Raw genomic sequence first — 12626 nt, 5'->3', positions numbered from 1 at the left:
CCAGTTACCCTGTCTTCCCAACAGAATAATATTTTTAAATGCATAGAATATATTACCTACGGGAACAAAGAAAAACCAATTACACCAAAACATGGTTATCAAAATTTTTAAAAAAATAAATTTATGATATGGTAATATCTGCTTTACAGAACAAGGTCTAGTGGTAAAGATAGTAAGTTCCATGATGCACTGTTACAGGTGCATATAAGCAGTATTTCCAGTTGTCTATGACAACTAAAAAGTGATGCCTCAGGGTCTGCGCTCCTTACGGGTGAGAAGTCATAAGTGCACCTAAGACAATGGTTTGTCTGCTTTCACAATCGAAAGAAGTGTTAGCAAAATTCAGTGCAGACAAAGATGTCATTTTTTGCCATCCAAGTTCACGGACCCCCGAACTCTCCCGGCAGTGCTTTGGGGGTCTTTGGTCCCTCAGTTAAAATCTCCGGCTGCATGTGACCTTTTGTCTTGGTCCTGTCATGTCTCCATGTGTCACTGACATTTCTTTATCTCATAGTTTCCCCTGATTTTAATTTTAAATGAATGTTACCAGGCCTGTTGCATCAAATGGATACAATGTAGTGCCCTTTGTGGCCAGTTTGAAGCAGCTGTGAACCCCAGAGAGAGAAACATCCAGCTCTCATGGTCATTCAGTCAATATGCACCCCCTAAGGGGGTTTGGGAGAAGGGGGTGGGATTAAGGACATTGGGGAGGGTATGTGATTTGGTGAGTGCTGTGAAGTGTGTAAACCTGGTGATTCACAGACCTGTACCCCTGGGGATAAAAATATATGTTTATCAAAAATAAAAAATTAAAAAAAAAAATGCACCCCCTAAGTACATTGATGGGGGCGGCTGTGGCTCTCTGTGTGGGCAGGAAGCCGGAGGGACAGACCAACTGTCTTCTACAGCATGGTTCTCTCCCTTCCTCGGGATGCCTGGGGATACCCTTCTGCTAATATTTCAGACACTTAAAAAAAAAAAAAGAAAGAAAGAAACATTTCATTTACATAGTATTTAATATACTCAAATCCTCATTAGGTGGGTCGTAAATATCCCCACCACACGAAAAGGGCTTAGAGAAGTTAAGTCACTTTCCCAAGGAATAAGAAGTCCCCCAGTTAATGAGGCCAGATGAGATTTGAACCCCAGAAGCTGGGCAGGCTCCAGAGCCTGCATTTTTAATTCTTACTCTCTGCTACCTTCCCACCAGTGGAATCCCTGAGTCAAATGGCTGGACAGTCTTGAGATTCCCTGCAACAATGTGGCTGAAATGTGGAAAGTGGGAGAGGGTGTCACCCTCCCCTCACCCCTGCCCATCTCGCCTCTTAACCCCCAACCAGGGACGTACTGCTGTGGCCCGGTTCCGGTTCGTGCCATCAAGGAGGGTGACCTGAACACCAAGTACGATGCACCTTTTGTCTTTGCTGAGGTCAATGCTGACGTGGTGAACTGGATCCAGCAGAAGGATGGGTCCATGCACGAGTCCACCAACACCGCCCTGACCGTGGGGATGAAGATCAGCACGAAGAGGGTGGGCCGTGATGAGCGGGAGGACATCACCCATAACTACAAGTACCCGGAGGGTAGGTGCTGGGCTCACCAGAGCCTTTGCCAATGCCTTGCAGGGAAGCAGCCTGTTTTACCAGCCAGTGGGCTTGTGTGTGTGTGTTTGTGTGTGTGCGCACACACACGGATGTGTTTTCTTTGACAGCCTGCATACAATAAGGACCTGTAGGTTACTCTCCATTTTACACCTTTTCTTAGAAAAAAACACACTGGGACACAGTAGTAGAAGAGTATTCATTTAAGAATTCTGTATTTCACAAAAGGATTCAATGGGGGTTTTTTAAGCCTTGCTTTTTGGCTGTTTGGACTTAAATACAACTGGAGGATACTCGTTATGGAGGAGCTAGCTGCCTGCCTCCGAACAGAAAAATGAATGATGTCTGTGTCATTTCGTGACAGTATTTGTCATCATGGTACCTGCAACCGAAGACGTGCAATCCCACACTCCCCCCGCCTCCCTTTTTTAAATTGCAACATGTTTGGACTAGAGCGGCTTGGAAGTCCAGAGGGGCGCGTCCTGGAAGAGAGATTCCAGGAACTCCGTAGTGTTTATTTGTGCTGTTTTTCACACACAGCTGGGGAGGTGAGCGGGCAGATGGAGAGGGAAGGAGAGAAAGATCGTAAGAGCAACTTAATGAGAGAGCTGTAATCTGATCCAAAGATGAAGCCACTCTCTTTGTTCAATCAGGAGAGGGAAGAAGGGACACAGCTTATTTTTAAAATTGCTTTGGAGCACAACCAGCAGCCAATTCAATACAGTAGCTGTTTTCTAAGCATCCTTGGTGAGCCTGGGGGTCGGGGGGAGGTGGCTCACAGAGGTGAGTAAAGAACCATCACTCCTGCCCTCCTCTGACTCCTGCTGACTTACCTGCGCTGGCTGGGGGTTGGGAAACAAGCAGCCATACTCTGACAGAAGGAAAAGGAGCTTCCGTTGCTCTCTGAAAGGTCTAGAGCTGATGGTTTGATGGGAGACGTAGATATGCACCCAGCAGCACCGCAGAAGAAACAGAGCAGAGGAGAGAGGTAGATGGGACAGAGGCGGAGAGCACTACAGGTAGGGAGGGGGAGGAAGAGATTTCAGGTAGATGGAATCCCTGCGCAATCACTGGGAGGTGAGAAAGTTTGCGTCCTACTGGAGTTTACTATCCACCAAGCACTGTTAGAGGCTTCGGGTATGACTAGAGATGAGTAAAATACAGTCTTAGTCTTTGAGCAGCTCAAGAGGGTAAGTACATAAACAGAAAACTTGGTTAAATAAAAAGCATGATAGACAACAGGCACTGGTGAAACTTGAGAAGACATGGCGACTCATTCATCCTGGGGCATGAGTGTTCAGAGAAGGCTTCCTGGAGGAGGGGGTGTCATTTGGGACTGGGTTTTGAGGGATGAATAGGAGTTTACTTGTGGAAAGTAAATAAAATCTCCTATCATCCTCCTGACACGGGAGTGTAGACAAGGGGCTCCTCTAGACCTGATCTGAGTCCCCAGGACTCTGAAGAGCCAGCTCGCCCTGCCTCAGCCTCGTTGTCCTTGGTCCCTATTTCAGCCATACCGGAGCTCTCTTCCCCGTTCCCACAGGGTCCCCAGAGGAGAGAGAAGCCTTCAAAAGGGCCAACCACCTGAATAAGCTGACTAAGAAAGAGGAGACGGGGGTGGCCATGCGGATCCGCGTGGCCCAGAGCATGAACATGGGCAGTGACTTTGATGTCTTCGCCTACATCACCAACAACACGGCTGAGACCCACACCTGCCGCCTCATGCTCCATGCCCGCACCGTCAGCTACAACGGGATCCTGGGGCCCGAGTGTGGCAGCAAAGACCTGCTCAACCTTTCCCTGGAGCCCTCATCTGGTAAGGCCCTGTGGTCCCCGAGCCGTTGCTGACCACCAACCAGTGGCACAGTCGTTAAGTGTCCTGAGCACTTGACACGTGTAATTGACCTCACGGATGTTTCTGTGACACTTTCTCTGGGTCACGCCCTTCTCACGGCCTTTATAAACAAGCCACCCATTTAATTCTTTGTAACAAAAGTGGGAGGCGGATTCTTTTATTGCCCCATTTTTCAGATGAGAAGACGGAGCGCAGAGAGTTTAAGCAACTTTCCCAAGACCACATGGTTAGGAAGAGACAGGACTGAGACTTGAACTTATGCTCTTAGCAGCCGTACTGCTTTCTTCCATGTCATCTTCATGTGACCTCAGACCGCTTCCTGGGGTGTGTTAATGCTTGCTCCTAGCTCAATCCTTCCCTCTGCCTCCACCCACAGCCCCTGCGAGAACTCGGCCTCAGAGAGAAGGGGTTCTAGGCCAGTGCTGCTCATAGAACTTTCGGCATGCGGGAGCTCTCCTGCGTCTATGCTGTCCAATCCCTGGCGGGCAGCTCCCTGTGGCCATTGAGCACTTGAAATGAAGTGAGCACAATTGTGGAATTCAAGTTTTAATTCCACTTAAAGTTAACCAGCCACATATGGCCAGAAGCTGCCCTATTGGGCAGAGTAGCTCTGAGGGCAACAGGAGTGGAGAATGGCCGGGCCCCCAGGGAGGAAGTGTTTCCTCCCACCCCCAACCTTCTTCTATGACCTGGCGCTGGCGCCTGGCCTGGCCTCCCTGTGAGGCAGATCCCCTGCCCTGTTCTGGGGCAAAATGATGTCAGCAGACGGCCCAGTCTGCAGCCCTGCGGAAGAGCGTCTGTCACTCGAGCCTCATGGTCAGAAACCTGCACGCCCGCCTCCTTGGTCTCTTTCCCTGCCTGGCTTGGCCACTGCACCCAGTTATCTTCCTGAAAATAAGCCTGAGGCCCTGAGGGGGGTTGTTACCCCTCAGGTAATTCAGTGAGGCAGCACAGAGCAGTGGCAGCCTTCAGGCCTGAGGAGGCAAAGGGGTCTTGGTAATAGAGCCTTCTGGTCGTCCTCTGAGGGGCAGTGTGGACACTCTTCGGTCCTGGGGCCTCAGAGAGGTGCGTCCCACTTGCTGGGTCACCTGGGCCAGTGGCTGCCTCCCTGAACCTCAGTGTCGCCTGTGAGTCCCATGGCAGTCAGGACCCGGCAGCCTAGGACTCTCCAGCAGGGGGGAGTGGGGAGGGGCTGTGCCCAGTGTAGGTGCCCCTTATCCAGAAGCCAGCATGCTCACGTACCGAGCTGGTGGGAAGGCCCAGGGTGGGGAGGGCTCTTGTTTGTGGAGTCTGTGTGCCTTCCTCTGGCCCCCCTACTCTTGCCTGTCAAACCCATGTTTCCTCCCCTTTATTGCCTCTGCCCCTGGCCCCTGTGTCCGGTGGGAGGGCCACGGCCTTGGAGTTCCTCAGAAGGCTTGTCTGGGTTTCAGGCCTGGAGTCTGTGGTATAGACGGCCTCCCTCTTGGTTTCTTTATCTTGGGCCCCCCTGGGTACTCCTGGGGCTGCATGCTCACCCTTTGCCCCTCAGGGGCAAAGCCGGTGGCACCAGGACGGGGCCCCAACACTCAGGGCTGTGAGAACACACGTTCTGAGTCCATCCGGACATGGCTTTGCCGCTGCCCCTCCCCCACTTCTGAATGTACAAACTTGGGCAGCATGACCTTGCACTCAGATCCTCGAATCACACCCATCATTCAGTGGGGCAACAGCACACCCTCCTGATGGGCCTCTGGGAGGACTGGAGGAGACCGTGCGCTCAGGAAATATCTGGAAAGTATAAAATGGGGCCTGGTCATAGGAAGGAAGAGAATCCCGGAGAATCTGTCCTGAACACCTGGTGTGCCAGATGGTGGTCTCGGTGCTGGGCCCAGGGGTTCCTGAGCCCCTGCCAACCTCGATGGCATGCAGAGGACCCAGCCATCACCTCCGCATCCAGGCCCTGGGGTGTCAGGGGTAGGGGTCCATTCCTACGGGTATGTGCCACGGCCAGGATACCCAAGTTCTAGTTCCTACGATGCTGTCGACGGGTTGTGGGCTCCTGGGGATTTGTCCTCTCCTTTCCAGGCCTCAGGTTCCTCCCTTGCAGGAAGGCTGGTTCATGATTGAAGAGCCCGCCAGCCCCTGCGTGTGACTGTGTACCAGCAGGTTCTTCTCATGTTCAGAACCGCTTCAAAGGGAGGAACTGTCTTTCCTGGAATGTGTGGCATGAGGTCAACTCCAGCCCTGGCCAGCGATGCCAGAAGAACTTCCTCTTGAGTCACCCTTTGCCGGCTCGCTACCATCTGGGCCCTTGGAGCGTTGTTCTGCCGAGGCTCAGCCAAGCCTGTCGGTGTTTCCCATCATCCCGGGGACATGTTCACTGCAGAGCGGTCCCTCCTGCCTCAGAGACCCACGAAGGGCACAGCCTGCAGGGAGAGGGCAGAGGAAGGCAAAGGTCCTGTGTGCTGCCTTCGGGCTGCAAGGTGGGGCTGGTCTAGGATGCCAGCCGGCGCCTCCAATGCCAAGCTCAGCCTCAGACAGATGATCCCCGCCCCCCCCCCCGCCGCCCTGCCCTGAGACCCCAGACTTTGGCTGGCTTGCTTGTTATTCTCTGGTGATAAGATCTGGGGAATTTCCAGAATGTGCTAATGGACAGGAAACCAGGCCAAGGACAGGGAGCCATCCCCACCCTTGCCTCCTTGCTTCTCTCCCTTCCCCTTCCTGCCCCACCCGTCCTCTCTCTCCTCCCCTCACCCCTCCAGGTGGGTCACTGGGACTGCAGCCACTATGTCCTCTGTGGTCACACCCATGGCACCTTCTAGAACAGGACTAGTCACCTAAGGAATGACTGAGACTGACCACACACACGTTCTATTCTCTCAACCAAGGCTGTGGTCCCTGGCCCTTGGACCGCGGTTCTCAGAGGTCCTGCCCCACCCTCGCTTCAGCCTTCTGGAAAAGTCAACAGTTGGGGCCACCTCCTCTAAGCTCCTGGAGGGCAGTGTTGTCCTTTCCCGTGTAGCTGGCCAGTTTCCACTTGGTTCCACCAGGCCCTGACCTGGGGATTTTCACTCCTTGCTGTCTTTATTGGCAGAAGGTTGGGTTTTCTTCCCCAATGTCATCTGCTCAGACGTTGGGGCGCAGCCACCCTGGGGATGAGCCGCTGGGACATGGGGCAGGCTGGGGCTTAGACCTTAACCAGCAGAGAGAAGCTGGCTGTCCCCCAGGCCCTCACTGTCCTTCAGACGGGCCCTGCAGGGAGCATCTTGGGGGCAATTACAGGCCCAGCACCCTTACCCCTTGCGGATCTCAGCCCGGAGCCCTCGGCAGACAAGAATATCAAGCTGGAACTGAGCGAGCCTGACTTGGCTTTGTATTTCTTTTTGCCAGTTACCTTCTATTTATAGTAAATGAGACTGGTTTGGTGCAAATATCGAAAAGTGTGCCCAGGCAGAAAAGGTTAAGAAGTATAAAGTGAGTGGGCTGAGAGCAAAACAATGAACAAATAATGAGGTGATCCTCAGATTTGTGAAAAGTCCGGTGAGTGGCTGGAGTCTGATGGGAGATAGAGGGGACAGATGGTGGGAAAAGAGGCTTCTCCCATCATGGTCCGGGGATGGCTGAGCCCCGCCGAGCCCCAAGACTGGCTGTCCAGCACTCCCATTTGACAGGGGAGCTCCGAGGAACCTTCCAGATGGGGTTTGTCCAAGGGTCTCTGCAGCCCAGCCTGCTAATTCTCAGGCCTGTGCTCTTTGCACTGTTCTTTCCTGCCTCCTGCAAGCTGACCCCTGGTGCCCTTGTGCCACAGTGTTGTCAGAAAAATGGGGCTAGAAACCACACTTTGCTTCTCTGCGTTGGGAGGGGTTGGCCCTTCTTATCTCTTCATCACTATGTGGCTTTGGCTCTGAAGTGACCCCTGGTCTTAGCTCCTCCCAGCAGGTGCAAGATTCCCAGGGTACAAAAGAGAAACAGAGAGGGGAGTTGACCTTCCCAGGCTCACACAGCCGGTCAGTCAGTGGCCGAGCCACACCAGGTCTCCCAATCTGAGCACTTACTGGTAGAAGTATTTCTTCATCTGTAAAATGGGCACAATCCCACCAGCTTCATGTGGGGAAACTGAGGCCCTGAGAGATGGAGTGACTTGCTCAGCATCACCAGCTGGCAAAGGGCAGAGAGGCAGGATCAGAATCCAGGCCTGTTGGAGCTCCAGCACTTCCCTGACCAGGATCCTCCCTGGGAACCCCCAAGCCAGGGGGGAATGGGGGCGGGGCGAGGCCTGGGATCTGCCCGTTCATTCACTATGTGACCTTAAGCACAGTCTTTCCCCCTCGTTGCTTCGGGGCAATGCCGTGGGACAAGTGGGGGCCATGACTCAGCGATCACAGTATTCTTCCCTCTCGCCTCTTGCAGAGAAAAGCATTCCCCTCAGAATCCTCTATGACAAGTACTGTGAGTGTCTGACCGAGTCGAACCTTATCAAGGTGCGGGGTCTCCTCATAGAGCCGGCTGCCAATAGCTACCTGCTGGCGGAGAGGGACATCTACCTGGAGAATCCAGAAATCAAGATCCGGGTAAGGGATGGGCTGGGCGAGCGATGGTGGCAGGGACGGGGTCCCAGAACAGCCCGCCCCCACCCCACCCACGTACCTACCAGCAGCCCAGCCCCTCCAGATCTTTGATGTCCCAGGCTTCCTCAAATCCTAACTTCATCGAAGGAAAGCATCGTAAAGCTGGAAGGATTGGGGACTCCGACCTCTAGGAATGAATCCTAGAATTCCAGAGTGGTGGGGAGGTGGAGTTTAGGGATCTCAGAATCATGGACCCTTGATTGCCTGGATTCCATCCAGGCCCTGGGGCCCTGGTGAGGCAGGAGGAAGAGAAGGAGTTAAGCGCACAGACTCTGCAGTCTGACTCCCTGAGTTTGTGTGTGGGTAGCCCTGGGCAGGTCACTCTGCCCCTCTGGGCATCAGTTTATTGTCTGCAAGGTGGAGTTAACATACCTAGCACCTAGACGTGTTGTAAGAATGAAATGTACATCCAAGAAAGTGCCTTATAAGGGCTCACAGTAGCTGACTGTTCTTATCACCATCATCATTGGCATCCTAGCGAGCCACAGCCCCAGAATCCCAAATGCAGCAGTTAGAAATAAATGGCAAAGAGCAGAGGGTTGCGGGAGTAGGCACCCCCGTATTAGCTCAGTTAATCCCCATGAGAGCCCCGCAGCAAGGCATTTCTCTCCTAAGAAGAAACTAAGGCTCAGAGGCGGTCATTACTTTCCCAAGGTCACACAGTGAGGAAGCAGTAGAGATCAGCCTGGCCGGAAAGCCTGTGATCTTTCCATCCTGACCCTAAAACAGGGGAGGCACTTTCTGCATCCTCCCAGTCACGTGGAACCTCATTGCAGGTCTGTGAACGACCGTGTTTCCTAGATGAGGAAACAGGTGCAGAGGTGGGGAGCAATCATGCCCAGCCAGGCCAAATTGCAGCAGATACAGAGCTGCCTCCCACCGCGCGCGCGCACACACACACACAAACAAACACACAACCCGCCTTCGCGGGGCTCCTGCCTGCCCTCAAGGGGCTCTTGGCTCCTCTCCCTCAGGGCCGCCCCGACATCTGTCCCTCTTGTCGTCTTGTCTTCCAGATCCTGGGAGAGCCCAAGCAGAACCGCAAGCTGGTGGCGGAGGCGTCCCTGCGGAACCCTCTCACCACGCCGCTGTTAGGCTGCACCTTTACCATGGAGGGGGCCGGCCTGATGGATGAGCAGAAGATCGTGGACGTGTAAGTGCCGGTCCCTCCAGCAGGGGGCGGGGTGGGGGGGCGAGCTGGGAGCACAGAGCCGGGCGGGTGGAGGGAGGGGCCGCCCGCAGGCACCAAACCCTGGCTGGCAGCTCCCTTCCATCGCCTCCCACCCACGCACCCACACGCCTGCCTTAATTTAAGGCTGTGACCGACCCTTCGCCCGCCCCCTTAGGCATGGTTCCCACCCCTGCATCGTCTGTGATGCAGCTAGCAAGGCGTGCACCTGTCTTCCCAAACCTGAACAGTGGACACATTTCAGTCCCTAAGCACCCGCCTCTGGACACGGGAATCCTCATGTAAACACAAGTACCCGCATCTGGAGCGTGTGCGAGGGGGCACCTGTGGCTGTATCCTCAGAGAGACACATCTACACACACAAGTACAAGCATAGATACTTTTTAAAACTTTTTTTATTGTAACTTACATCCGGTGAATAACAGAAATGGTGTATGTGAGTGGGGCTCAGTGCATTTTCCACATGTAGTCCCCTGAGCGTACCCACTCTTATCCCAAGCACAGTGTCCACTCACACGTGCGCACACACACACACACACACACACTCTCTCTCTCTGCACGAGGGAGGGCGCATTGCCCCAGGCCCTTGGATATCAGTGAGTGCGACCCATTTTGTTCTTGTCACATGAAGTTGTGCATGCACAGCAGCTCTGTACCAGGGTCCCTGGTCATCCTGGCCTGAGCCCACCGCAGGGACGGAGCTGGGCCCCTCCCCTTACCCTCTTGCTCTTTCTCTCCGCAGCCCAGACGCCGTGGCAGAGGGGAAGGAGGTCAAGGTGAGGGTGGATCTGATGCCGCGCCACGTGGGCCGCCATAAGCTGGTGGTGAACTTTGAGAGCGACAAGCTGAAGTCTGTGAAAGGCTTCAGGAATGTCATCATTGGTCCCGCCTAAAGGCCACGTGCCCAGCCACGCCTCAGCCAGCTCAGAGCCCCTAACCTGATCCCAATTTTTGTTCCAAGTTAATGCGCCAATTTGCCCCCTGTTGGCCCCAGACCTCAGAGCCTGTGGGGGCTCCTAGCCTATCTTGTGCCCCTGAACTTGGATTCCCATCTCCCTTTAACTGTGAAGAATGTTCTGTGCTTCCCCATTGGGAGCACTGCCCTTGGCTGATTGGGTCTGGGGTGGGAGAGGAGGGACCCAGGCCTCCCTTTACAACCTAGATGCTTTTGGAAACCACTGACCGCCCACCATATTGTTTAATTTACTCCAGAGCCCCTTGAAGCCAGCAAAAGAGAGACGGTATGCCCCTTGACCAGATCCCAGACAATACACAGGCCCCAGGAGCCCTTGGGAGAACGAGAGCCAGGGCAGGTGGAGTCCCGGGAAGGGCCAGATCCAAGATCCTCTCATATTCCAGCAGCCCTGGCCCAGGCATCCCACTGCCACCACTGTGAGGCACCGGCCATGTGCGGGGCCCTTTCCCTGCCTTTGCTGGTGCTCACACGACTACAGCCCAGTTAAGTCACCGTGGGAAATGGCAGGGTAGGAACTCCTTTCGGGATGAAGACTCTGGGGCTTGGAGGAGGGAGGGGAGGCTCTCTCTAAACCAGCAGGATATTTGCAAGGCTGGGTAGTAGGAAAGCTCTAGAAACATAACCCAGGACTTCTGACTCCGAGTCCAGCTCCTCGTTCATGGCCCCAGCCCCGACCTGAGAATATTAAAGAGGCCATTCGGGACCTGAGCAGAAAGGAGGCAGTTGGGATGAGGTGGGGAGGAGATTAGAGGGGTCAGAGCCCTGGGTTTGAGCCCCAAGTCCAGTCGGTCACTGCCTTCCCCTCTCTGGGCCTCAGGTTCTTCATTGGGCGATGGGGTGTTGACCCAGCCACGAGTAAGGCCCTCTCAGCTCTGCTCTTCCAATGCTTATAGGACCCAGCCTTGCAAATGACAGCAAGTCCTCATCCCTGGCTCCCACAGCCTGAGGCCACGGGTCCAGCTTCTGAGTGCGAGACTCTGACCATGACCACCTTCCCACCCCCAGTCCCAACTGTGTCCCCTGTCCATGCCCAGTCACCTTCTTTCAGACCACAGTTCTGGGAAAGAGAGCTCCACAGGCCCCTGTCCTACCCATGAACTTGCCCGCTGCGATGCCTAGACTTCACGAGAGCCTTAGCCGCCTGTGTTGGTCACTAACATGGTTAGCACCTCAGCTGCCCCCTCTCTGCAGGACTAGGGCCCAAGAACACAGCCCCAGCCCCAGCCCTGACTAAGCTCCGAGAGCCTAAGGGCTGTCATCTCTGACTCTATCGCCCTCTCTGTCCACATGACTGGGCTGGAAGAGGGATGAGGGAGAATGCTATATCTGGGGCGGGGTCACAGCCTCCAGGGCCCCCAAAATCTCAGAGGGGGACTTGGAGAAAGCCATGCAGACACACATAGAACTTTCTGATTTGCACTGGGAAGGATCCCCAAATAAGCCGACTTGTGTATGTTCTTACAAAGGTTGCAGTAGTTCTCTATGATTCTGCAAATATTTTTGGATTCCAAGCAGACAGTAGATGCATTTTCGAGCCACAGAGTGAGCACCGAAATAAAAGCGTTTGCTTTGCACATTCAAACAAAGTCTGGTCTAGTCCTTTTACCGCTTTGGAGGAGGGTGTGTGGGTGAACGTGCTCACATTGGAACCAGCCACCTCCTCCTGCCCGAGAGTCCACAGCCTCAGTTTCCCCCTCCCTAGGTCCAGACTTAACTGGCATCCAAGCTTTTACCCAGTCCAGCTCCATCTCTAGCCCCTTCCTCCAACGAGTCATGTTTAGATCACAGTCAAATTCCTGAATCCCTCAAGTGCCCTGTGCACCTGTCAACCTCTTAGCTTTTGCTTAGGTATTGCCCTGAGCCTGGAGTGCTCTTCCTCTTCCTTATCCATCTGGCAAACTCCTACTCATCCTATGCTTAACACCAAAGTCACTTCTTCTGTGAAGCCTTTCTAGATTTCTTCTCAGCTCCCCCCAGACCGCTGGAACACGGACCAACTCAAACACTGATCACTGTGAATTTTATTTCCATGTTGCTATATCTGTCCCCCTTCTCATCCTGTCTGAAGTCCCCAAGAACATCCTATCTGAATTTTGTCTCTTAAATAGTTTGCAACAAATGCTGAAATGATACACTGATGTTTCGGGTCAGCTCCCCTAAGCCCAGGGCTGTCTAAGAGAGCTAGCATGCGAGCCACACATGCAAAGCCATAGGAACTTAAGTTTTTCTAGTGGCAGTGTTAAAAAGAGTAAAAATAAACAGGTATATTATGTTCTGATGGCGTATTTTATTTAACCAGGTATGTGTGAAACATTATGTCAATATGTAATCAAGATAAGAAATGAGATCTTTTACATTTTTTCCATATTACATGTGTGAAACGTGGCCTTTGTTTTAT

General features: G+C 53.6%; 1 protein-coding gene across 1 annotated transcript in view; it reads left to right on the top strand.

The window, feature by feature from the left end:
* Nucleotides 1–11814, top strand: part of TGM2 (transglutaminase 2) — a 33092-nt gene extending 21278 nt beyond the window's left edge. Inside the window, exons 9-13 of the mRNA XM_059406987.1 lie at nt 1341–1583; nt 3145–3417; nt 7846–8006; nt 9080–9216; nt 9995–11814. Coding sequence (XP_059262970.1) covers nt 1341–1583; nt 3145–3417; nt 7846–8006; nt 9080–9216; nt 9995–10145 — 965 coding nt within the window. The 3' untranslated portion in view covers nt 10146–11814. The remainder of the gene's footprint in view (nt 1–1340; nt 1584–3144; nt 3418–7845; nt 8007–9079; nt 9217–9994) is intronic.
* The last annotated feature ends 812 nt before the right edge of the window (nt 11815–12626 follow it).

Source organism: Mustela nigripes, chromosome 7 (genome assembly GCF_022355385.1).
Source record: "Mustela nigripes isolate SB6536 chromosome 7, MUSNIG.SB6536, whole genome shotgun sequence".
Classification (NCBI taxonomy): Eukaryota; Metazoa; Chordata; class Mammalia; order Carnivora; family Mustelidae; genus Mustela; species Mustela nigripes.
This window is presented reverse-complemented; position numbering and strand designations above follow the sequence as displayed.